General features: G+C 42.8%; 1 protein-coding gene across 1 annotated transcript; it reads right to left on the bottom strand.

Annotated features, from left to right (window-relative positions):
• Positions 1 to 9,641: 9,641 nt before the first annotated feature.
• LOC147115419 (extracellular calcium-sensing receptor-like) lies at positions 9,642 to 20,741 on the bottom strand. Its single transcript, XM_085989580.1, has 6 exons — positions 20,533 to 20,741; positions 15,020 to 15,311; positions 13,471 to 14,304; positions 13,069 to 13,296; positions 10,830 to 10,953; positions 9,642 to 10,723 (listed from the first exon to the last, which is right to left on the bottom strand). The coding sequence occupies exons 1-6, from the start codon at positions 20,739 to 20,741 to the stop codon at positions 9,816 to 9,818; spliced, it is 2,595 nt and encodes an 864-aa protein (XP_085845706.1). The 3' UTR covers positions 9,642 to 9,815.
• Positions 20,742 to 25,885: the final 5,144 nt, after the last annotated feature.

Raw genomic sequence — 25,885 nt, 5'->3', positions numbered from 1 at the left:
AAAAAACACAATGGGTTAAGAGAGAAACTTAGCCAGGTGGTTAAGCATAAATTGCAGTAGAGAGAGGGAGAGATAGAGAAGGAAAAGGATCTAATTTGCAGGCTAACCAATTTGGAAACTCAGCAAAGGAAGGAAAAAACAGGGATTTGGAAAGCCAGGAAAAGCTGCTGAGACACCGATGTAAAAAGAGAAAAAAAAATGAGAAACTTAAAGCTTTACTGACATGGAAGTTATTAATGTCTGTGCTGAGGCAAATAAAACACAAGATTACCAAGTGAAAGGAACCTTAAAAAAATGCTGGAATTTCAGTTTGTATGAAAATGTGTGTTAAAGTGTGAATGTTTTCCTGACTATGAATGTTTAAGAAGTTACAGTATTTCTTTTGTCTGAAAAGTCTGTCTTTAAAATAAAGATTCTGTTATGTGTGGTTTAGCTCCACCCACTTCTCTGTGTTAAAAGCGTTTAAAACTTTTGTTTTGTCTTGGATTTTGGAAGTTTTAAGCATGTGCAAATATGATTGTGCCCCAAAATTTTAAGAACAACCTACTACAATTTAAGTTAAGCTGGTGTGTAAAAACTGAGAAGAACAAAAAAAAGTTTGTTTAACAAAAGATTAAATTTCAGTCTATGATTTAAACTGGGAGTCGCGGTTGCTATGGTGAAATCTTCTAAAGCATTTTGATTTGATTTGTTTAAATGTGAAAAACTAAATTTTCTCCAGTTATATTCAATGTTTTTACAGTATTTTGGAAAGACATCTGAAGAAAGGACAATAAGAAATATGACGTAATTTACTGTTTTCTGCAAGAATGTGCTATTTTGTTTTGTTTTATCTGTTCATTGTTTTACAAAAGATAAGCTTCAGCCTTGAAGTTACAGTTGCCAATGTGCCTGGAAGAAAATGAATTTGAATGTTTACAAGGCATGAGTGATTGTTTCTTTGTTAATGTGGCTTCGTTCTTTCTTTTCCAAGTGATACTGGTTAGTTTAAAAAAATTGATCTGGATTAAATTGGAGCTTTGAGGTTAATTAACCTATTAAAACCAGACTTTCATTGTGGCCACGGTGAAATTCTGGTTGGTGTAAATTTGTGCAGACCACATTGAATAAGATAACTCTGCTTCGTGAGAACATCCGATAGTGGCAGGCCCCTCTACAATATTTAATTGGCTATGGTACTGGTAGCCCTACAGAATGCGGGACTAAAGATAAACCCTAGAAAGTTACAGGTAGGGAAGGACTAAGTAATCTACCTAGGATACATAATAAAACAAGGGAAGAGACAAATGTCCGAAGACAGAAAGGTGGGTTAATAAAGAACAGTACCTTGAGAGCCAGGTGATAAATAATCAAAATCAGTGTGACGTGTGATCATTGAAGGAAGCAGATTTGAGGCACCTGGCAGAGCCGGCTGAGAGGGCCAATGAGGACCTGAAAGCCACATAGAGGGTTGTTCAGAAACAGATTTCTGAAGATCGGGTTGCTCGAGGGGATCACACTGAGTGCAAAAAGAAGATTAAGCAATTGGCAGATAAATTACAGGTCCAAAGGGGCATAGTGTGTGCCATGACCCCTTTTTCAGGAGAAGAAGAATCACAAAGTGGAGAAAGAGATAGTGAATGTGATGAAGGTAAAGGGAACATAGAGCAGGGGCCGAGTTATGACCCACCAGAGGGGGTTCGACCCCCACCTATGGCCCCGATGCGCCAAAAACGGTATCAGGCGTCGGTTGAGGGTGCGGGAGCAGGAGACTTGGGCTGCTCAATCGGGAGTTTGTGATTCTGTACAATACGGAGGATTTAAGGAAAATGTCCAGTAATATGAATAAGTTGGAGCTGGGAGGGGATCCACAATGGCATTATGTAGAGATGGAACAATTGCCTGGTTTGAACAACTTGGATGAGGAAGAGAAAAAGCACTTCCTGCTATTCACTCTAAGCCCCGGTGTTTATGCAGGCCTTCCACTGGGAGACTATGAGGGGATGAAGCTGAGGATTGCGCAGATGATGGGGCAGGGAAGAGGTGCAAATGAGACTCCGGCAGTATATGGCGAAGGTAGGGGCACTAGGACCGAGAGGACAGCTAGCAGGAGCAGCACGCAACCACTGGCTGTGTGCTTTGATTTCTCACAGTCTCCTGTACTTACAAGCAGCTATGTCAGATTTTGATCCGGAAGATGGGGTAAATGCAAAGGCTAAAGTTGTGATGAAAATGACCCTGCACTTCGAGGTGCGCCAGACAGATAAAAGGAATATCAGGGTAATGAATAAGCCAAAGGGCAAGGTTTGTGAAATGAAAGGGGGAAGCCCTCAGAGATGGCAGCAGGAAGGGACTGCGCCAGAGAGGGGAGGGGTTCAGGCAGGTACTAGGGCTATTTAATTATTGCTGGAACATTATCCCAGAATATGCAGAAATGGCCCAGCCTATACAGGATTTGATCAAAGGGGAGAAACCATCGCAGGAGCTGGTGGACTGGGGCCCTGTCCATGAAACAGCTTTTGTAAAGTTAAACAAGCCTTCGTAAGTGCTCCTGCCCTGGGATTACCAGACCAGATTAGGCCATTCCACATCTATAACTACCACAAGGATCATTACAATGCAGTATTAACCCAGGTGCAGAGGGATAGACAAAGGCCGGTAGCATACCACTTTGCTAAACAGCAGCCTGTAGCTGCAGGATTGCCCTGATGTATTGCTGCCCTCGACTGCGCTGCATGGGCCATCAGAGTTAGTGAACCAATATGGATCTATATGTAGATGGGTCCTGGCGATATATAGACGAGACACCACAAACAGGATGGGCAGTGGTAGATGGCAACGGACAGGTTAAAAGGGGAGGTCGGCTAGAAGGAAGCCTATCGGCTCAGGTAGCAGAATTGGTGGCTCTCACCGAAGCCCTGAGGTTAGCCGAAGGAAAAAGTGTAAACATATATGCAGTTAGTCGGTATGCCTTTGGGGTGGTGCCTGATTACATGGTAGCCTGGAGTAGGCGCCGATATATGACATCAGGAGGAGAACCCATAAGACACGAGAATATAATCAAGGAATTAGTAGGAGCCTCTCTCCTATCCCAAGAGTGCACAATAATAAAAATTGAAGCACACAAGAAGATTACTGACCAACACCAACAGGGCAATGCATGGGCAGACGAGGCAGCCAGGCGGGCAGCTGAGAAAGGGAATCTGACCAATGAAGCTCAAGTGTTCATGTTTAGTTAAAGTTTGAAAACACAACTGTCTTTTTCATTCTGGAATTTTTTTTTAAATTTACGTGAAGTGACACAATTGCATGCGCCTGATAATGTTTCACTCCACCTTCTTAAAAACCTGCAACGGAGTTAACCCTTTCCACTGACAGCTGTTTAAATTCACCAAGCAACAACTTTAGTATGAAATTTAAAGATATTGGACATTATTATATTTAAGTTTCTTAATTTTAAGTTAATATTTCCCCACAGTGAGAGAAGGAAAATTATGATTTGATAAATTAACCCCTTGTGCTCTAAGCAGAGTCACAATGGATTTGCTTCTTTCTTTTGTTATATGGAAGTTATCTTGTACACTAATTGCAGCGCTTCTGTCCCTAATGTTAAAAGACTGTGTAAGCCACCTAGCCTGAGAACCACTTCTTTCTGAAATTGGAAATGGAAGATAAATTGAAAGAAATGAAATTGAACATTGACAAAACCTGTCAGTTCAACTGTACTGCTGCTTGGATTTTGGGATAATTTTGTAATAACGAAATAGACTCAGGTACTATATATTGGGTTACTTTTGGGAAAATAAAAGATTCTCTAAAATAACGATAAATAAAAAGTGTTAATGGCCCAGAAATTCAGGTCTCCACGGGTGAGTACGCATGAGGTACTCACCTGTAAGCCCAATGGAAGTGCCAGTTTCATGCATGCACTGTGCATGTGAGGGAAACCGGCACTTCCATTTACCTGAGAGAAGGGGTTCAGAAGTCGAATGCGTGCACAGGAGAGGCAGTGCGTGCGCATCGAACTTACATTTTTTTTGCAGTTTTTCCCGAGAAGGTAAGTCTCCAGAAGTTAGACATGTAAAAAGCAGTCGCAAGGCCTGCTTTTTACAAGGTAAGTGGTGAATTTATTAAAATTAAAACATTTTTTCCACAGGTTTATTATTTTTAAATATTTTAAAGAAAGGTAAGTTTATTTTTAGCCCCGTTAGAAAATGTAATTAAGTTTTGCAAAAATTTAAATTATTGTTTAAAATAGTTATTTCATGTAATTTATAGTTTATTTTAAAAATGTGATTTTTTTAAATTTATTTGAAGATTTAGTGATGTTTTGGGGCTTATAGTATTTATAGGTTTGACACGTCTTCCTGTCAAACTTATGAATGAAGCATTCCCTGCTACCATTGGCTCTCCATGTCCCACGTGATCCCAGGGGACGCTTTGAACTAACTGCGCCACTGGGATACGCAAGCTCTGAGTGCCGGCAGTTGGAGGAGGCCCGGGATCGCAATTCCACGGGGTCTCACAGCTCAATGGCCAATGCGGTAGGTAAGTGCAGGTCGGGGGCTTGCACCCGTGGGAAGCCCCGGCCCGAATTTCTGGGCCAATAACTTGGATCAAGTGAGAACGTTTGATCTATGTTTTCTATCTTAAATACTGTACTGGACAGTAAAGTTTCTCCAGGACTCACGAATGAGTTATGAATGGTAGTTAAAGGAAAGTGATTGTTTAAATTGAAAATTATACTACTGAATGGGAATTTTCAAAATTTTCTAGTGAAAGTCAGGAAAGTGTAGTTAAGAATAGTAAATTGATAGCTTTCTCTTGGAGACCTTTGTGTCCCTTCCTATAATGCTCTTTTAAGAAAACTGAATTTGATAGTCTGGCCACTACCCAAGACATCGGGACCATGCAGAGGAAGATGAGCAAAGATTTCCAGACGACTACAATCTTTTGATAAGACACCTGAAAGCCCAAGAAAGGCTTGTATCAGATGGCACGTGTGGCATAATATTGAGATACCGGTATGAGTGTGCAAAGGTGATTCGTTACGTATGAGGTAATTACCATCCGGGAATGTATGTTGAATTTGCACTGAAGAACGGGTCTCAGACATGCTCAGTTACTTGACAACAGCAAGACATGTAATAGTTAATGTGGTTCAGGAGAGCGAGGCAACCTTTAAAGCATTGACACATACTCCATCGAGAAACTATCTAATTAATGAAACAATCAGAATAGAGTTAAATGCACTGGCACCTGTTAGAGGGTTTGAAATTGAAGTTGAAGTGGAGTGTTACATAGAATTTGGATTGGGACAATTGAGGGCTAAGGAGAAATCATGTTTACTAAGAATTATCCACAAGATGGATACGAGTAAAAGAGAGATCTGGAGAATCTTTTAAGTCCATGATTTGTTGATTAGATGTTAAACTGTAATGTCGTTTGAAATGATTGTAAGACTGAATTTAACTGTGACTGTAACAATTGTGTTTTGTAGGTAACAGAGCATGGGAAAAACCAGTGCGAATCCAGTAGGAGGTGATTTTGGTGGTGCCTCCTGTGTCACTACTACCGCAACTACCATGCTTTACAGGTCTAACAGGACCTGTCCCATTAACCAACACGTTTTTAAGTATGAGCTACACAATTATGTGGCACAATTCGGATACGACATTCCCCTGTCATTTGAGGGTTTCAGTGAGCTTATGATGCGACTGAACTCCTCCCTAAAGCATTTTTATGTTTTGGAGCAAGACAACTCGAGAATGGATATTGAAATTGACAGCATAGGGGACAACTCACACTGGTGGGATATTGGGCTTAATACATCAGCACACCCTTAGGTTCGTATTATTTCACATGCTCTGGTAGTTTTCCAACTTGTAATGATAGTGTATTTGATATATGTATACGCTATGTAGTAAGACTTTGATACATAAGCCAATTGTATACTCATGCCCATGACTAACCAGCGCTAACAAATTAATTCAGCACACCAAAAGAGACAATCGGAAGCAATGTAGAGGAGACCCCAGGCGGGGTAAGATCAGGAAAGATAGAAGAAACAGAGGATACCTCAGGCGGGGCAGTATTGGAACACCAGAACAGTGAATTGAATTTTAGTAAGGGGTCAGATCAGGGCCGTTACTGCCAGATCATATGATGCAGCAATAGGAGCAACGGGCGGAGGAGAAAGGATAGACTGGGGATTAAATATACAGATCCATCCATGGATCCGACTAATTTCACATGTATTAGTCGTGGTGAAGTTAGTAATTGCAAAACAAGTGGTTAAAACTGCTAATGCTTGTACTGCTCCTACTCCAAGCTTTTCAGATGATGACTTTAACAACTTGTTGGGAAAATCAAGTGTATGAGTAGTGAAGCAATCGTATAATGAATTGGGGAATGCCTAAATATTAACTTTACTCACCTGATGCATATCTGGTGCTTCGACGGGTGGCCACCCCGACAGGATTCACAACAGACCATATGCAACAAATGTGCGGCCTACCTGGAATAGCCAAAGGCCTAGGGCGGGGAGTATAGAACAAATTGGGGGTTTACAGGAAAACCTTCATCATTCGTGCTATTTGATCTGGGAAAACCTATATGCGTTTCTGACATACTATAAACCCACCAGCTTATCACACTATCGTAGCGTAGAGAGCACACTCTGCAACCTCGCTTTCAGGGTCCTTTCTGGGAGTTGGAAGGGGGGACTGAAATGTCCAGCTTGTTCCCAATGAATTCTGGGATACTTGACTATGTTAACCCTCTCAAAGAAAGGAATTGTAAGAAATAGCTGTTAGATTCAAAGATGGGTTTTAATTCTTAGAACAGAGACTGACAACATGCAGCTGGGAACAAACAGCAGAAAGGCAAGCAAGGTCGAATATCAAGCATCAAAAGGCAAATAGAAGTGATAAGGGAATCGGAAAATGCAAGGAAACAAGTACATTTGCAGAATGTGAGAAGCCACTTCACTAATCAAACTTCGGAATGTGTTCACAGCTTCAGTAGAACCCTTGTCTAAACACGGCCGGTCCTCCCAGGAGATAAGGGTATAAATTAACAACCAACACTGTACTAGTCGCAGAATACATGAATCACTGTGGCCTTGTAGTCACCCTGCTTGTTCGACAGCTACGGATAAAACATGTTTTCTCAAAGAATAAACTATGCCTGCAACGGGGAAGAGATAACAGCAGGAATGTGGGGAGTAGGATGAAACACTAACATCTGTGACTGGCATGGTCGGAGGGTACCTGAGTTCAAGGAGTGGGCCCGACAGTTGAGTGACTAACCACATAAACCAATAAAGAGTAACTGTTGTGGCACTGTTTGTACGTATACGCCCCCATTCTGTAGAAGGGGGCGTTGCTTATAGAATTGTCTAACTTGAATGAATCGCTACTTGTCCCTCGTGAGTGCAGCCCGAGCTTGAGGAAGCAGGGTGGCTCTCCCTTGTGCACAAGTTTCTCTTAGTTGTTTTAATAAATTCTGAACTTGTCCTCAATTCCGTCTCCGTCTGGGGATTCTCTTAATTCGAATCTAACAATTATTACTTGCGATGTTTCACTGTCAGCATTTAAAGTGTTTGCTTGACAGAGTTCAGTATCGTACTTAATTGACTTCCTTTAATTACGGACCATAATGCTGCATAGCGACAGAAAGGGCAAATATTTGGCAGCTGAAATAAAATGAAAAGTTACCATTAACGTCCCCAAAACATAACATCAAAAATAAAGTGAATTAGGGCCATATTTTCCAAGTCATTATTTACTCCATTACTGGGTAGGTATTACGGTCATTAGCCCGGTAATCTGAAAGTCTACCACTTGGTATGACAATGCGCTTTCCGCAATTTCAACCAAGCCCTTATCTACTTCAAACAAATGTGATAATTCAGGCCACAAAATAAGAGGCAGAGGCACGGTATGCCAATACATTGAGAGTACTTGCAGTAAGATTGCTAACAGTAATGTCTGCGTGTGTGTGCGCGCGCAAATGAGGTATAGAATTATGCACGGTCACAGGGGGTAATTTTAACTTCGGGCAAGGGTGCCCAATAGACACCACGCCCGAATTTCCTTGAGTTGAAGTCAGTTGAAATAATAATTAGGAGGGATGTAAAAGGAGCTGCTCACTTGTTTTACACCATCGCACAAAGTCAAGATCTCCCCCAGTGTGACTCCGCCCTGATCATGGTGGGTGAACTTCCTACTCTGCAGCTATCAGTCTCAGACAGGTAGTTTATAGTATAACTGCAGACTGCGACACACACAGAGGAATGATTGAGTTATAAATTCGCAATTTCCATTTTGGGTAATACGTCCAATAAATCAGTGTTGCTTATTATGAACACAACGGGAAATTGCGATACTGAAAACGTAAACTTAATATTGGCCCGTAATTTCCGATAGGAGGCATCCTGCGTGCAGATGCCTCCTATCGGGAAAAAATCTACACCCTTGCCTGAGGGTTCCTGAGGTCCGGACTCTTCCCCTCCTGCGCCTCTCCTGGTGAGCGCGCCCAAAGGCCCAGGTGTCCCAGGGGCGCAGGCGGTTCGCAAGCGTCCCTGGGATCATGTGGGCCAGGCGAGCCAATGGGAGAAGGGAAGCCCCCTTCATACTTTTGAAAGGTAGACCTGTCAAAAGTATGAATGGGCATCACTGCAAAAAGACACTAACAATTTAAATAATTTTTTAAATTACGTTTTTGAAATGATTTAAAATTACATTAAATTAAATATTTTTAACAAAAATTAAACTTTTTGAAAAAAATAATTAAAGTTTTTTACGGGGCTAAAAATAAACTTACCTTTTTTAAAAGTATATTTACATTATAAATAAGTGGAAAAAAAATTTTTTTTCCTTTTTTAAACTCTCCTACCAGGCGTAAGATTTTTAAGGGGTTTCAGCGGGCGGAGGTTCTGCAGAAAACGGAACAGTCCACCCGCAGAGGCCCTTCTCCAGGGCAGGTGTGTGATCTGACAAGAGGATTCCTGACAGATCGGAAGTAACGGTTTTCAGAGCATGCGCTTCGCATGCCTGATACCGGCACTTGCGAATTCCCTGGGGGTGCGTACACTGCTCGTACACACCTGTAGGGATCGGAAAATTTCGACCGTTATTTTCGACTGCATTTACTCTGTCATCAATGTTTATTCTAGGATTTGGAAAAGAACAATAGATTTTTTGTATTTTTGTGCTTTTCTTTATTGAAGCAACTGTTCACATCCTGGTGTGTGTGAGGCGTCTCCCTCTCAAATGTGTGAACACACATGTGAAGCAAGGTTTGAACAATCAAGCATGAACTCACCATCATATAAACCGTAATTTCAATTATTCTATTTTTCTATGTATCTATGTTTCTATTTTTTTCTATTTTACCCTGAGTATTCTGGGACCAAGAAGCTACTTTAAAACCCACTAACAGCAAAAAAATAACATCAGCTCACTCGTCACAAAGTACTGAACCTGAGATCTTCCAAATCTGCGATTCAGTGCCCTATAGGGCGGTGCCAGTAACGTGCCATCAAAGTTAAGTGCATGGATGTGGAATACTTAAATGCGGAAATAAATTAAAGTTCAAGGATTACGTTGGAGTCCAATATGTTTATTAATTATAAGTTGAATTTTAATTCCACCCTTTACAGTCGGTGTTTCCAGCACAATGTAGTAGAACAGGTGAAGCACATTAAAACATATAATTGAGATTGATAAATGAATTGATTTGCAGCATTTGAGTTCATTGATACACAAAGCGTTCGAAGTATAAGTTATGTGGCAGCAAATATTCATACCACCAAGTCTTATCCTTCTTTAAATCTACTTTTCAATCCCTTTACCCATTAGGTACTTCTTTGTATTTTTCTCTGGCGTTATCATGATAATGTAACATTTCGGAGCAAAAATGCAAAGCAACAATCCGAAGCTGGAGGCCAGAATCGCAAATACTTCCACCGCTACAGTGTATTTCCCAGGAGAACTCACAGAAGCCGGAATAAAAGTTATCCAAACGGCACAAAAGATAAGCATGCTGAAAGTTATACATTTAGCCTCGTTAAAATTATCTGGCAACTTCCGGGCGAGAAAAGCCGAGACAAAACATACGCAGGATAACAAAGCAATATAACCTGATACAGAATAAAAGGCTGCAGAGGAACCCGCATCGCATTCTAAAATAATAATGTGCCTGTAATAGTTTGTGTTTCTCAAGGGAAATGGCGGCGCAGTGATCAGCCAAAGGGCACATATTAAACCCTGAACGAATGTTAGGAGGAAAACACTTACACGCTGCTGTTTTTGTCCAAACCATTTCATCCTGTTACTGCTGGGATGCGCTGCCTTAAATGCCATCAGCACCAGGATGGTTTTAACCAAAACGCAGGAAATACACAGCACAAATGTAACACCGAACGCTGTGTGTCGTAACATACAAGACCAGTCGGACGGTTCGCCAATGAATGTAACTGAGCACAAAAAACAGCATGTTAGTGCTAAAAGAAGGAGGAAGCTGAGCTCGGAATTGTTAGCTTTAACTAGAGGTGTCTCTCGATATCTAAAGAAAAGAGCACAAACATTTATAGCCATACACACTCCAATCAATGCAAGAGTCACCAATACAATTCCCAGGAATTCTGTGAAAGCCAGATATTCTATATTCTTTGGTATGCATTGATCTTTCCGCTCATTGGACCAGTATAGGACAGGACATCTGATGCAGTCTGTGGAGTCTAAGGGAAAAGGAGAACATTATATAGCGAAGAAGCTTAGTTTTAGATATCTCTGAGGATACTTGCCGAATCACGCATATTCAAATAAAATCTGTATTTGACTCACCTGTAGTGTTACTAATCTCCCCATCCGCACAGGGAGAGCAGTCAAAGCAACAAACAGGTTGTCCTTTCCGAGCCGTTTTTCTTGTTCCAGTAGAACAACTTTCAGAACAAACTGCACGGGGAATCTTAAAGGAAGGAAAGGATAGATTATCTACCTTGTGATGTTGATAGATACACTGTACAAGCAGTTATTCCTAACATCACTAACTGTGCCTTTATCGGTAAAATTGCATGTTTACAATTAAGGTTAAAGTTCATGTCGTTTTTCGATACCTTCATATGTTTTACTGACTAAAGTCCTGTCATTTATGAAGACCATGGGAGCTTTCCCTGCCCGCTTGCTAACAGTTTTCGCTCAATCAATATCATCACAAACAGATTAACTGGTCATTTAGCTTCGTTATTGTTTGTTACTGTGCCCCAAATATCCACAAAACCGCAGGGACTATACATCAAAAACAATTACTTGACTGAGCCATGAGCTGGTGAATGGTGCTATATTAATGACTTTTTGGTTTATTTTTTTAAGTTGAACTACAATTGGCACATGTCTGCCCAAGCCTCTGATCTTTCCCCTTGCAGTCTCCTACAGGCTCTCCAGTCTGTCATGCCCATTGAATTCGTGCTGTCCTCAAATTTTGATAATATCCCAGGGTTTTCGGCAGCTGCAGATTTTCTTGTCCACCAACAATAATGGGGGAATAAAGGGCTAACGTGTGTTTCAGAGGAGAACCAGTGCATCTATGCATTTGGACTACACGGCTAACACTATCTTGTCAATCATAAAAAGGAGATCCATTTCCTCCTATTCTGTTTTCTATGCTATAGCCATTTTTCTACCTTGTTACCAATTCATCTGTAATATAACACAACTTAATTTTGCTAATAGTCTCTTATGTGGAATATTATCAAACGAGGCTTTGAAAGAATACCAGACCCAAATCACTCCCTGTGACCAGAGGCAATTGTAAACTATCCCGGCGGTCGGGACACTGACGGAAACGGGTGAAATGCAGGTTTTGCACAGCACCAATTTTTACTCTGCGTTGAAGACAAGGGTGAGTAATATTGAAATAAAAACAGAAAATGCTGGAGATACTCAGCAGGTCAGGCAGCATTTGTGAAGAGAGAAACAGAGTTAACGTTTCAGGTTGATGACCTTTCGTCAGAACTGGAAAAAAGCAGGAAATTGAACAGTATTTAAGCAAGTGTAGGAGCTGGGGAAGAGGGGAGGGGTTGAATGAACAAAAAGGAAACTCTGTGATAGGATAGAAGGCAGGAGAGGTAAAGAGACATTAAGAGATATTCAAGGCAAAAGGAGATGGCAATGGGACAGGTTAAGCAACAAAAGATTGCTCTAGATAAAGTGTTAATTGCCATGGTAGGATGAAAGACACTTCCTCTAGAGCCATCTTTTGCCTTCGCATGTAAAGCCATTTTCTTACCACGCATGCGCTCTCGATCCGGTTATGCATGCGCACTATCATACAGTGCCGTGGTTCCGGCTTTCCCGCCACCTTTCCCACAGCTCCGTGCGGCGAAGGTCAGGGGAATCGGATAGGGGAGAGCGAGGAGAGAGGATCGAAGGGAGAGGAGATGGGTTGGAAGAGGGAGGACAGAGGCGGTCAGGAGCTGGGAGGAGAAAGGCAGGAACTCGGGTGGTGGGGGGGAGAAAGTCAGGAACTCAGGGCAGAACGTCAAGAACTTGTCTTTGGGGAGGAAAAGGGTTAGGAACTTGTTGGGGTGGTCAGAAACTAAATTTTGGTGGAGAGGGGAGAAGGTCCTAAACCGCGATGATGAGCCCTGTCTGTTCTCTGAAAGAATTATTGTGAGCTGTATCTGGAGCCTGGCAGTCATAATGAATGGATGAAATTACACGTTGCAAAGTAGTTGAATACTCAGGCAGCCAGGATCTAATTACACATTCCAGGCAAACTGCTGGGTGTGTCTTGTCCTCCAAGCGGAACAATTAGAAATCGGCTCTTGTCATGCAAGGGGACCAATCACAACTTAGGTGTTGCAAAAACACACTGCCTTAAAATTCCCCCTTCCCCCTTGTCTACATCTGGCTAATTTCCTGCATGAAGTATCGGATTAGCAAAACCGGAACCACCCTTTATAAACGGCAGCAAACTGGACATAGCTATCGGCTTTCTGGGTCTATTCCAAATTATAACGATTAGACATTAACAACTATGAAATACAGTGAAATTACAGCCAGTTTAAATTGGAAGCCATACCTCCTGCTCACCACCGCACCAGACAATTTGCTTCGGATCCAGCACCAGTTCTTTCCCCGGAGGTGCTGACCCATTATAATGTCCAACTATCTTTAGTTCAACAACACCGTTTTCATTCATTTGCCAGTTGACAAAGTCGTACTCGGCTACTGGATTACCACTATCATCAAAATACACCTTCTCGCCAGTTTTCGTTGTGAAATATACGGACTTCATGTAATGGAGCAGCTTTAGAAAATAATGGGACAGATTTCTTTATGGAATTTACATGTAAACAGAGCTTTTTAAACTTTAAAATGATATTCGAATATATTCCAATACGTTATTCAAAGGCTTGTTTTTATATTGGACAACTTATTTTGCATCTGAAAAGAATGACATTAAATGCGGTATATTCCCCACCTGCCACGGTTGAAAGATTGAAACATGTGCACATGTATTATTTATAAATGGTCCTTTGCCATTTTCACAAGAAAACATATTGTGCAGCGCGTGTGCGAAAGTATAGACTGCTTTGTATACGTTGTATATACTTCCGTCCATCGTTAGGTCAGTATAGATGTTATATATTCCATGCAAACTTTCATTTCCGCTGCATTGAGGGAGCCGAGAGGATGACCCTACTTGGCTTTTGTTGTTATCTAATATTAGAGTGCATCGGAATATCGTTTCCCAAAACTCCCTTACTAAACTATCCCCGGGAAACATAGAAGGATGGACCCTGAGCAGGAAGTCCCGCAGACCTGGAACTTCTACTGCACGCACTGCAGTTCCGATTGCCCCGGTAAGGAACCTCGATCTTTTATCTGGAACAATAATATTCGCTGTGATCCAACCTTCGCTTCCTACCCACTGAATGCCAGTGAGGTTTTGTCGTAAAATCTCCTCAAACAAAACGCGCATTTCACCCGATGGTGCAAATGCCACCACAACTTTTGTGGTCGACGTTTTTATCACTTGTACAATTTTCGTAATCTTTTCTGCGGGATCGGTTCTGTAAAACGATTCGGAGAAGGCAATGCAAATGCCGAAATTCACTGCAGCTTCTTTGAAAGCTTTTATTCCCGAGTTGCCATAGTCATCGTTGCTGCTAATAGTTCCAATCCATGTCCATCCAAATCCCTTAACAATTTGCGCCAAAGCCTTGGATTGATGGTAGTCACTTGGTATTGTTCTATAGAAGGTTGGATATTCGTTCCTATTACTGAGACATACACACGTGGAAAAGTAACTAACCTGTATTGAATCAAAAAGGAAATAAAATTGAAGTAGCATGCCGGTGAAATAAGCATATTTCACTCTTCCAAATATTCTAAATTTATTGGAATCAGAAAGAGCAAACGCGACCCTAATAGCACATTTAGCCATACAGTGAAAACACGTTTTCCCTTTGATAACTTCAAAGAAACAACATAAAGATGCAGGGAAGACAGAACTTGCATTTATATTGGGACTTTCAAGAACTCGGCACATCCTAACGCACTTTACAGTCAATAAAGAACATTTGAAGTGTAGTCACTGTTGTAATGTAGGAAATGCAGCAGCCAATTTGTGTACAGCAAGCTCCCACATACAGCAACGCGATATGAGCAGATAATCTATTTCCGTGATGCTGGTTGAGGGAAACATATTGGCCATGACAACTGGGCGAACTCCTCAGCTCTTCTTGAAACAGTGCCATGTGCACTTTTAAGTCCACCTCAGAGGGTAGACATTAGTTTATTTCATCGGAAATATGGCACCTACGACAGCGCAGCATTTCCTCAGCAGTCAGCATAGATTTTGTGCTCAAGTCTCTGGAGGGAGAATTGAACACACAACCTTCTGAGTCAGAGAATGCCATCACTGTACCAAGGCTGACAGCTAAAGGTAGAAATAGCGATATATATCTAGCAATTAATGATTTCCTTCCATTTAGAAGAGAGTTAGCGTAATAACAAGTGAATCTCACCATTGGTATTTTAAATGGACCGATTATTCTCGCCACTGCTATAGACTCTGAGGATCCATCGCCACCAATAATACCAGGGACATTTAGGGACCTCTTGCAGACATGACCCACATACGTCTCTTCCTGCCCATTAACGAGAGCCAGAGCGACTTTTGTTGCAATCTTGGAGGACGCGCAGCCTTCGTGGATCCTGTAACCCAGCGTAATGTTCGGGAGAAGTGTCTCATCCTTGGTTATTTCCTCTATTGCAAAAATCATGGTCTGCACCAAGCGAAACGCTCTTAAATTAAAACTGAAGAACAAACACAGTTAATGATTAGGAGAAGGAAATTTCAGTTTCCTGTACACGTCTTAACACTGAAAGATTTGCAAAATAAAGAACATTGAAGTACGCCATGTCCTTTAAAAGACAGTTAGTTAATATGGGCCGTATCAATGACTCCATAGATAGCATTAAATTGCTAAAACTGTTGTAGAACAATGTCTCGTTTAATTTTACGTTGTTTTACGAAAACATTGTTGGCAAAGATATACTTTTTGGTTCAGGTAGTTCTGCAATTGTTTTGAAAACGCCTTGTAACAGCATCGCACCACTTAATATCATAGGTCAATGAAAAGATCACATTTGCGCTTTTAGCAGAGAAATCACATATCCTCTGCTGCAGTTTCAATCTGATATTTTTATTGTCAAATAAAACATACAGCTCGGCCAATATTTACATTCGCGGATAATTATAGCAACCTTAATGAACAATCTCATGTCAAAACCTGATCAAATCCTTTGCAGATCTACATACACATTTTTAAAAATGGACAATTAATATATGTAGAAGGGCATAAATAGACTTGTTTTTCTCGTTGGTGTGATATACAAGTAACTGAAGATAAAATTAGATGTCTGGTGGTGCTATTGGTTGCTAATTTAAAACCAACAACAAACAAGGATTACGGAAAATATGTTTGCAGCCTGTCTGCAGACGATCGCGGCGATTCTCCTGCTCATCCGCCGCAACTTCGGCGTAAGAAAGGACAAAAACCCGGGTAAACGCCGTTTTTTTAGGGGATACAGCGGCCCTACTGCCGAAGATACGGCGGAAGAATGACAGCCGCAACCACAAGCCCCCTCGCCGCGGAAATTCACTCCAGATTTCAGGGCAGATTGCAGGACTAATCAGCTGCAAAATCCCCTCCCCAATAAGAGTACGTGATATGGATTAAAATTACTGGGCCTGGACTTGCGGTGGGCGGCGAAGCTAAGGAGTACGCCGCCGACATCGCACGCAAATCCGCACCTACCTCGTATGATCCTCCCTGAGAGAATTTCCTTTCAAACGCTGCCGAGTTCCACCAGGCGTACTCCCCCACCGAGCTCAGCAGCGCACCGTTGTGCGTTTCTGAACCCGGGATCACGTGGGGCGGTGGTTCTTTTACTTCCTGATTCTTGGCCTGTGAGCTACAGCTGAGCGCTGAAGTTAAGTGAAAAGAGGAGGGATTCACTCACATAGGATAGGAGTAGAAATTAAATCTTCACAAATATAATTGCAGTGAAATAAGACACCCTTTTTCAGCAACTAATGCTGCAGGAGTCGGTAGATTTTGATTATGTTGTCCAATTTAGAGACCATTAAGATGCCATAAATTACATTGCGACATGTCCGTGTGTGCACATGTATGACAGAAGAACAGGCTCAGCAATAACAAGCAAATATCAACAAAGTTGTCGATCTAGTGAAAAAATGGAGCGTTAGGGTAAATGAAAATAAATGGGCGAAATTTTTTTACAGCCACTTCAAAGTGTAATTGCTTCAAGAGAAACATAACCAACATGTTTCAGGTTTCTACGTTTAATTCTTTTAACACCAGGAATTCGGCTCTAATTTTACAATAATTGTATTCCACATTTAAGTGTTTTTAGTCGATGTCTATTGCTGGCGAAAAAGTGAGAACATAGGTGAGCCAATATGCAATTCCCTTGCCATTTGTGGCATTTTATCATAGAATCATAGAATGGTTACAGCACAGAAGGAGGCCATTCGGATGGTCGAGTCCGTGCCGGTTCCCTGCAAAAGCACTTCAGCTAGTCCCACTTCCCCGCCCTTTCCCCGTAGCCCTGCATTTTTTTTCCTTCAGGTATTTATCCAATTCCATTTTGAAAGCCACGATTGAATCTGCCTCCACCACCATTTCAGGCAGTGCATTCCAGATCATAACCACTTGCTGCGTAAAAAACTTTTTCCTCATGTCACCTTTGGTTCTTTTGCCAATCACCTTAAATCTGTATCCTTTGTTTCCCGACCCTTTTGCCAATGGAAACAGTTTCTCTCCATCTACTCTATCTAGACCCATCATGATTTTGAACACCTCTATTAAAGCTCCTCTCAGCCTAATCTGCTGTAAGGAGGACAACCCCAGCTTCTCTGTTCTATCCACGTAACTGACGCCCCTCATCCCCGTAACTATTTTCATAAATATTTTCTGCACCCTCGCTAAGGTCTTCACACCCTTCCTAAAGTTGGACACAATACTCCAGTTGAGGCCAAAGCAGTGTTTTATACAGTTTCATCATAACTTCCTTGCTTTTGTACTCTATGCCTCTTGTTATGAAGCCCAGGATCCGTATGCTTTTTCAACTGCTTTCTCAACGATTTGTGCAGATATACCCCCCAGGTCTCTCTGTTCATGCACCCACTTTAGGATTGTATCCTTTAGTTTATATTGCCTCTCCTCGATCTTCCCACCAAAATGTATCACTTCGCACGTTTCTGCGTTAAATTTCATCTGCCACGTGTCCGCGCATTTCACCAGCCTGTCTATCTCTTCTTGATGTCTATCACTATCCTTCTCATTGTTCACTATAACTTCCACGTTTGGTGTCATCTGGAAATTTTAAAATTGTGCCATGTACACCCAAGTCATTAATATATATCAAGAAAAGCAGCGGTCCTTGTACCGACCCCTGGGGAACACCATTGTATACCACCCTCCAGGCCGAAAAACAACCGTTCACCACTACTCTCTGTTTCCTGTCATTTGGCCAATATCGTAACCATGCTGCCATTCCATGAGCTTTTATTCCATGGGCTTCAACTTTGCTGGCAAGCCTATTATGTGGCACCTTATCAAACGCCTTTGGAAATCCATGCACACCACATCAACCGCATTGCCCTCATCAACCCTCTCTGTTACTTCATCACAAAACTCGATCAAGTTAGTTGAACACGATTTGCCTTTAACAAATCCGTACTGGCTTCCTTTCATTAATCCACACTTGTCAAAGTCACTGTTAATTTTGTCCCTGATTATCGTTTCGAAAAGCTTCCCCACTACTGAGGTTAAACTGACTGGCATGTAGTTCCTGGGTTTATCCTAACTCCCTTTTCTGAAAAAGTGTTTAACATTTGCAATTCTCCAGTCCTCTGGCACCACCCTCGTATCTAAGGAGGATTGGAAGATTATGGCCAGTAACTCCGCGATTTCCTCCTTAACTTCCCTCAACATCCTAGGATGGAACCCATCTGGTCCTGGTGATTTAGCAAATTTAAGTACAGACAGATTTTATAGTACCTCATCTTTATCAATTTTTATTTCATTCAGAATCTCCACTACCTCCTCTTTCACTATGACTTTGGCAGCATCTTCTTTCTTGGTGAAGACAGAGGCAAAGTGCTCATTTAGTACCGCAGCCATGACCTCTGCCTCCATGTGCATTTTGCAAATTAAAATTTAATGGAACATATTCTGCAGAAAAAAATGAAGACATGACTCTGTTAGTAAAAGTTAATTTTTTAACGAATTTTGATGGAAGATTTGTTCTGTTCACTACTTGTCGCAAAATCGTCAATGCACGTAGAAATATCTTCAGGATTTTGTTATATAGGACAAATCTTCCCCATTATTATTACAAGCCTCAGCACTGTGTACTCTGCTGTTACAAATCGTTGACAAGAACTTTTGTTGTTATAATTTTTTCAGCTGCTCCCCTTACGCTGTGCAACAAGCTTCCTGCACCTGTTTGCAGAAGACGTAAAAATTGAAAACGTAATTATTGTTCAGCAGCACGTTGATTTCTGTCAGGAGGTGAAAGATACAGCGACGCCTCTGTGTAGTCATAACTTGACAGATCGGAAATGTGGTATTTATTGCATAGGAATCCCAATCTTGTGGTCAGTTACAAAGGCAGTATGATGGCATACGCTGACAGTTCGCCGTCACACCAACACCAAATTCAGGGCCAGTATGAATTAACTGACTACACGATCATTATGATGATGATGATTATTATTATTACAGGTAAACGCAAAATATAACTCAGTTATTTACTGACCACAGATAAACCTACATAAAGGATCTGCTGGGAAAATTCACCAAAATATAATAACGACATTTTTGAATTTTGTCTTTACTTCACGACTATAGACTTAATGCTGGTTACACAGTTGTGTACGATTTCTACATTTCATGGCTTCCATCTTAGTAACCAACATAATAGAATAAAATCATAGAATCTTACAGCGCAGTAAGGTTAGGCCCAAGTACGATAGCAAAATACTGCAGGTGCTGGAAATCCGAAATAACAACAGAAAATGCTGGAAAAACTCGGCAGGCCAGGCAACATCCGTGGAGAGAAAATAGAGTCGACGTTTCGGGTCTAACCCTTTTTCAAAACTGGAAAGGAAATGAAATAGATCGAAAGGCCGGGCTGTTCGCTCCCAGCCCTGCCTTTCGATCTATTTCATTTCCTTTCCAGTTTTGAAAAAAGACTAGGCCCAACGTGCTTCTGCCAGTTCTTGCAAAAAGCTATCCAATTTAATACCACACCTCAGCTTTTTCCCCATAAACCTGCAAATTCGTCCCCTTCAAGTGCATTTCCAATTGCCTTTTGAAAGTTTCTATTCATATTTAGACACTACAGAAGATATAGACAATAATCAGCGATACTAATATTGTTACAGGGCGAATGGTGCATATACTTACACAGAATTCACAGTGCATTAACATGCCATTATGCCCAACTGGTCCATGCCAGTCTTTATGCTTCGGAAGCGCCTCCTCACAACCCTCTGCATCTATCCTATCAGAATATCCTTCTATTCTTTTCTCTCCCATTACCTTATCCAGCTTCCCCTGAAATGCATCTATATTATCACCTCAACTATTAGTTGCAGTAGCGAGTTCCACATTCTCACCAGTCTCTGGGTTAAAGAGGTTTATCCTGAATTCCCAATTGGATTTATTAGTGACTGTCTTATAGTAATGGCCCCTCATTTTGGTCTCGCTCACATTTTTGTGCAGTTCCAGCTGCTTGGTAGAGACCAAAGCCTGCGACCAGAATAAATGTTTAATGATTTCGCAACTTTCAGTAGTTCCAAATTGCCTCCCTGAATACAATATAAAAGAAACATATTCAGCAAAAATTTCACTCGGACTGGAATACATTATGAGCATTAACTCAAACAGGACTGTTAGTTAAACTTGGTCGAAAATAAGAACGATCACACCAGAACTCAACTAACCTTCTACATCTGGTTTCTTCTGGTCGTTTTGTAAATACATTGTTCTGCTCAAACCTGTTCGAGTGCACGGTAAACAACCCTCCAAGCACGATGTCCCCATCCTTAGATATATTGGGTAGATAGAATCTTTCCCGAAGTGTGCAGGTTCGCTCATCTGACCCACATACAAAAACTACCATCAGTTTCACTCCCAATATAAGCTGAAACATCGCAGAGTTGAGGATATCTGTTACTGATTACCTTGCAACGCGTTAACAATTCTGTTTATGCTCTTTATATAGTCTGTAAATAATGAATTTCTGGAGCGTTGGGTTTCAAACGCCGAAAAACAAATAGGAAACTATTGTATCTGCCTCCGGGAAATTAGTCAATACCCTAAGCGAATTCAAATGCCTTTGTGACTACGAAATGCTGCATCACATCCAACGAGTCAATTTCTAAGCAATCAGTGAATTTTGCAATTAAGCCGGAAGCCACAAATACGAGACAAAAGAACAGAATTAATGAGGAAATTATGCGGGAGCTGCAGGACGAGTCCATGAGTTCAGCAAGGCCAACGTAAATAGAAAATGCTGCGAAATGGATAGTTAGAAACATTGAAATATTAGGAGGGAAAATACTTACAAAGCTTTCAGGGTTAAGAATGAGTTCCAACGTTCAACAATAACAATACATTTGTCAAAATATTGTCTGCTTGTGCCAAGAGAGGAGGGGGATGGAATACAGCAGCAAATGCAAAACATGACTCCCAAATATTCTTCCGTTACTATAAAAACAATTAATGAGAGAGACAAAAGGGACATTTGTGATGCGCTAAAAGTCATTTTAAGAGAATAATTGAGCACTGGTAAGGTTTGAAAAAAGGGCAAATTTAGTCCCCTCGACATTTACACTCGCAGAGGAAACAAGTGGAGGCGAAATGTGGACTCAGATTAATGAGATAAAAGCATATTCGGAGTTTGCGCCAATGCTGATCTTTAGTAACTTACTTTGTGTAGAAAAATATAGCATATATCGAAAGTCATAAACAATCTTTTTGCAACACCAGATTTCACACCACAACATCCAGCAGTTTATCTGGAATGTGTAATTAGATCCTGCCTGCCTAAGTAATCAAGTACTTTGCAAGGTGTTAATCGAGCCATTCATTCTGACTGCCAAGCTCCAGACAGAGCTGGCAGAGAACAAACAGGGCTCTCCATAGCGGGTTAGGGCCTTCTCACACCCAAGCTAGTTCATGCCCCACAAGCATTTCCTAAACGTGCTGCACCTCCTGAGATTTTGGCCATTTCCCTCCCCAAGTTCCAGAACTTCCCCACCCCGACAACGCCCTGACCTTCTCCCTCTGCCCAAGTTACTGACCTCCCCCCACCCCCGGCTCCTGAGCTTCTCCTCCCCCCGGGTTCCTGACCTTCTCCCCCCCGCCTCCCCGGGTTCCTGACCTCCTCTTCCCCTCCGAGCTCCTTTCCTCTCTCCCTTGGATCTGCCCTCTCCCTTTAAACATATCTCTCCCTTTCGATCCTCTCTTTCCACTTTGATCCTCTCTCCCCTTCGAGCCTCTCTCCACTGTGATCATCTCCTATCTGCGATCCGCTCTTTCCCTTCGATACGCTCTCTCCCCTGAGATCTCCTCTCTCTCCCCTCCGATCTCTTCTCTCTCCGATCTCCTCTCTCCCATGCTGATGTCTTCTCTCCCCCGCTGATCTCCTCTCTCTCTATGATCTCCTCTCTCTCCCCTCCGACCTCCTCTTTCTCTCATCTTCTCTCTCTCCCCTCCAATCTGCTCTCTCCCCATCTCTATTCCCCTCTCTCTCCCCTCCAACCTCCTCTTTCTCCCCCCAACTCTGTACTCCTCCCTCTCCCCTTCGATCTCCTGCCTCTCTCCGATCTCCACTCTCTGATCTCCTCTCTCTCTCTCTGATCTCGTCTCTCTCTCTCTCCCCCCTTCGATTCCCTCTCTCGGTGCATGGTGCTGGCCATTGTTGGGCGCTGCCCATGCGTGTGCCTGTGCAGAAGGCCACACAGGTGTTCATGCAAATGATCACAGCGTTAAAAAAAGGAGACACGTACTCAGTGGGTGTGATAGTACCTGGGAATCAGGCAATTTAAACGTTCCTTCTGCTTGTGGCTTGCCATGTTTAAACAATGTGAGGCAGCCAGAAAAAAACAAAGACCTGGGATGCTGGGCTTTTTATCGCCAAAGAAACAGTTAGCGCCACTCAAATAACCTTCACTGCTCTATGGTGAACAAGCCAAGCTTATCCAGTGTCTCTCCACATAATTGAACCCGAATCCCTGGTACCATTCCAGTAAATCTGCTCTACACACCCTGTAAGGCCTCGGCATCCTTCCTTAAGTGTGGTGCCAGCTGGAGCTGAAAAGGGGGTTAAAAAGTAGCATAGCTGCTTTGCTTTAAGGCTGGAGTTTTCCGGGGTCCGTGCGGGCAGGACTGGAGGGGGGTCAGGTGGGAAATTTGAAAAAAGTGGAGGCGTGTCCGGAACCTGCCATTATCCCATTCCCACGCGCCTTTCCCTCGGGTGAGTTTGCTTGTGTGGCAGTGACCTGACCAGCAGAGGCCAGCTAGCTAATTCAAATCATTATAACCTTGTTTACAGACACCAAGAAATATTTTTCCCCCTACAATTCAAATTTCCCTGCATTGCCACAGGAACCTCGCTGCTAGGGAAGCACCTGAGGCGGGAGTTGAGTGGCCAGTGCTCCAGCAGATTGGTTGACAGCATGAACTATAATATAAAAACTCCCACCTGACAGCTGATCACTTTCTTCAGGCAGAAGCTGTTGTTCACTGCATTCCCAGCGCAGATTCTGCAGGCTGCAAGTATTTATAGCAAAGTCTCCATCCATAGTCACCTCATTGGAAGAACCACTCTCACCATTGACAGATTGCTTCTGTCATCTCTACTTCACCTGCCATCCACTTCATCAACATGAGTGCCGTTTATACAGTCTCACCTTGGTCCTCAGAACCGGGCCACGAGGATCGCAGTACCAGCTGCCCCAACAAAAACACCACCAAACTTCCCCGCAATCACCTGATGCTGCACATGACATCGGACATCAGCACCCGAGCACGTTGCTGCCCGAGAGGCCAGGGATGGCTTCAGCATGGCCAGTTTTACTTCACTTGACGCTGTACAACAATATGGCGGCCATATGATGCGCCAGGTTGACACCACCCTACAGCAACACCATGAAGCATCCGTGCAATGACCAAGACATTTCTTTCACACTCACCACTATTGCTCGAGATACCATTATGTCTCACCATTCACTTCAACCCACTAAACCACTTCCAAAAGTGCACACAAATCTGTCCAAGACCAGAGAGTGGTGAAAATAAAGATTTTTATGTTTGAGAGCACATTAACAGAAACGTTACATAAACATTGCATACAATATCAATGTAGCTACCCTTGTGAATCTAATTGTGCATCATCATTATCTCAGGTGCTAGCCTTGTGGCTTCAGCAGAGGTACAGGCAGCTTGCTCACTTCCCTGCCGCCAGTGAGCTGAAGAGCATCATGCTAAACATCAGTCAGGCAATGAGGACCCACATCTATGCTGACATGCCTCCTAGACAGGATGCCAATGAGCCCTGCCATCTATTCTCCATACATAGATATCTATCCCCCATAGATAGCCATCTATTCTCCAAAGAGACCACGTGCTCCTATGAGTGGCACATTAGCTGCTCCATGTAGATGGCCAACCTATCCATGGAGGAGCAAAGGTCGCCATTCCCTGAGAGACAGTGGTGCTCACGTTGGAGTTGGACTCCTCAATTCTCTAAACATTTGCAGACTCAAGTTTGAAAAACCTGTCAGAGCCCCCTGCACAGCTATCTGCACCTCCAGGATCACCCTCTTTCTGGATGGTGCCGAGGCTCGGCGCCTGCATGCAGCTGAGCAGAGGTTGGAGCGTTCTGCAAACTCTGGCGAGGCCTCTCCACTGCTGTCCCTATCTCCACCATCTGCTCTTGCTCACTTGTAAGTTGTGAGACACCAGGTGACAACACTGCTCTATCTCGTATGGGACCCACCTAGGTGTGCGTTTCTGCACTGGTGCTGGGTCCGCTTATGTCTAGTGATGGTGCACTCTCAGAGACTGGTGGCTCCTCTGAGGAGTCGTTTTCCTCTTCCTCCTGGATAGTGGGAGGGGGCCTCTTGCTGGACCTGTGGAGAGTAAAGAGATGAGTTAGATATGTCAGATAAAGAATGGGTACAGGTACCATTGTGCACATAATGACCATTTACTGGATGCTGACGTCAGTCCACACATGAGTGACTGATGTATGCCATGTAGCTGTATGATATGTAATTCTGTCAGCGGGATGCTGAGATGCCCCCCTCTCTCCCTCTCCCACCTCCAGCTGCCCGCTGACTCCAGAGGTATCTAAAGCAGCCTCCTCTGCTGTTGTGAGGTTCCGCAAATGATGCAGGGCCACTGCCGCTTCTACCACTTTCTCTGTCTTTTGATCTCTCCTTTAATGCAAGGAGGGGAAGAAGAGAAGGTTCAGTGAGAGTGATGGAATGAATATAAGGAATGGATGGGTTAGTTCTTTACAGGGAGACCATGATGGAGTGGGGTGCCAAAGACAGGTGGCCTCCTTGTGTGTGGTTAGTTGGTATGATTGCACTAGGGTGAGGGTGAGTTTGATGGGCGGCAAGTGACATGGGGATGTGAAAATCTACATAGAGAGAGAGGGATTGGTGTGAGTAAGGATGTGCAGGAGTCGGATTGGGAAGACAGAATGACGTGGATGTGATGAGAGTCACAGCAAGATGAGGTTTAGTGTAGATTTGTACTCACATTTCCCGTTCTAATGAGATCACTGAATCGCTTGCAGCACTGCACACAGGTCCTCCTGACCACATCCCTGCTGGTGACCTCCTCTGCAATCTCCAACCAGGCTGTTTTGGTCTCCTTATGGATAATACGGAGGGAGTGATTGGAGAATCTGGGTGAAGACTGCTGCCTCTGTGCACTCATTGTCAAATTGTTGGAAGCACTCCAATGCTGTAGTGCACTGACAGCACTATGTTACTTTAACCTTCAACTTTAATGTGGCCATGGCCCCTTTAAAGGTCCCGGCTGAAAATGCGTTGTAAATGACATCACCAGCCCCGCACAATTTAATTGGGCCGGGCAACGTGCGGTGTGGGCTTAATAGGCTCTATTAATGTAACGTAATTCTGTGGAGTGGAATGGAATGGCGTGACCTGCCATGGCCACTGGCCACACAGGACCTGTCCAGATAGGGAAAATTCCTGCCATATGCCTTGATATTTCCCACGTATCTTTGTATCGTCAGCAAATTTGGCTACATTACAC

Source organism: Somniosus microcephalus, chromosome 6, assembly GCF_052327205.1.
Source record: "Somniosus microcephalus isolate GS21.2 chromosome 6, FLI_Smic_1.0, whole genome shotgun sequence".
Taxonomy (NCBI): Eukaryota; Metazoa; Chordata; class Chondrichthyes; order Squaliformes; family Somniosidae; genus Somniosus; species Somniosus microcephalus.
Note: the sequence above shows the minus strand (reverse complement) of the source record. Positions and strands in the feature narration are given on the sequence as shown.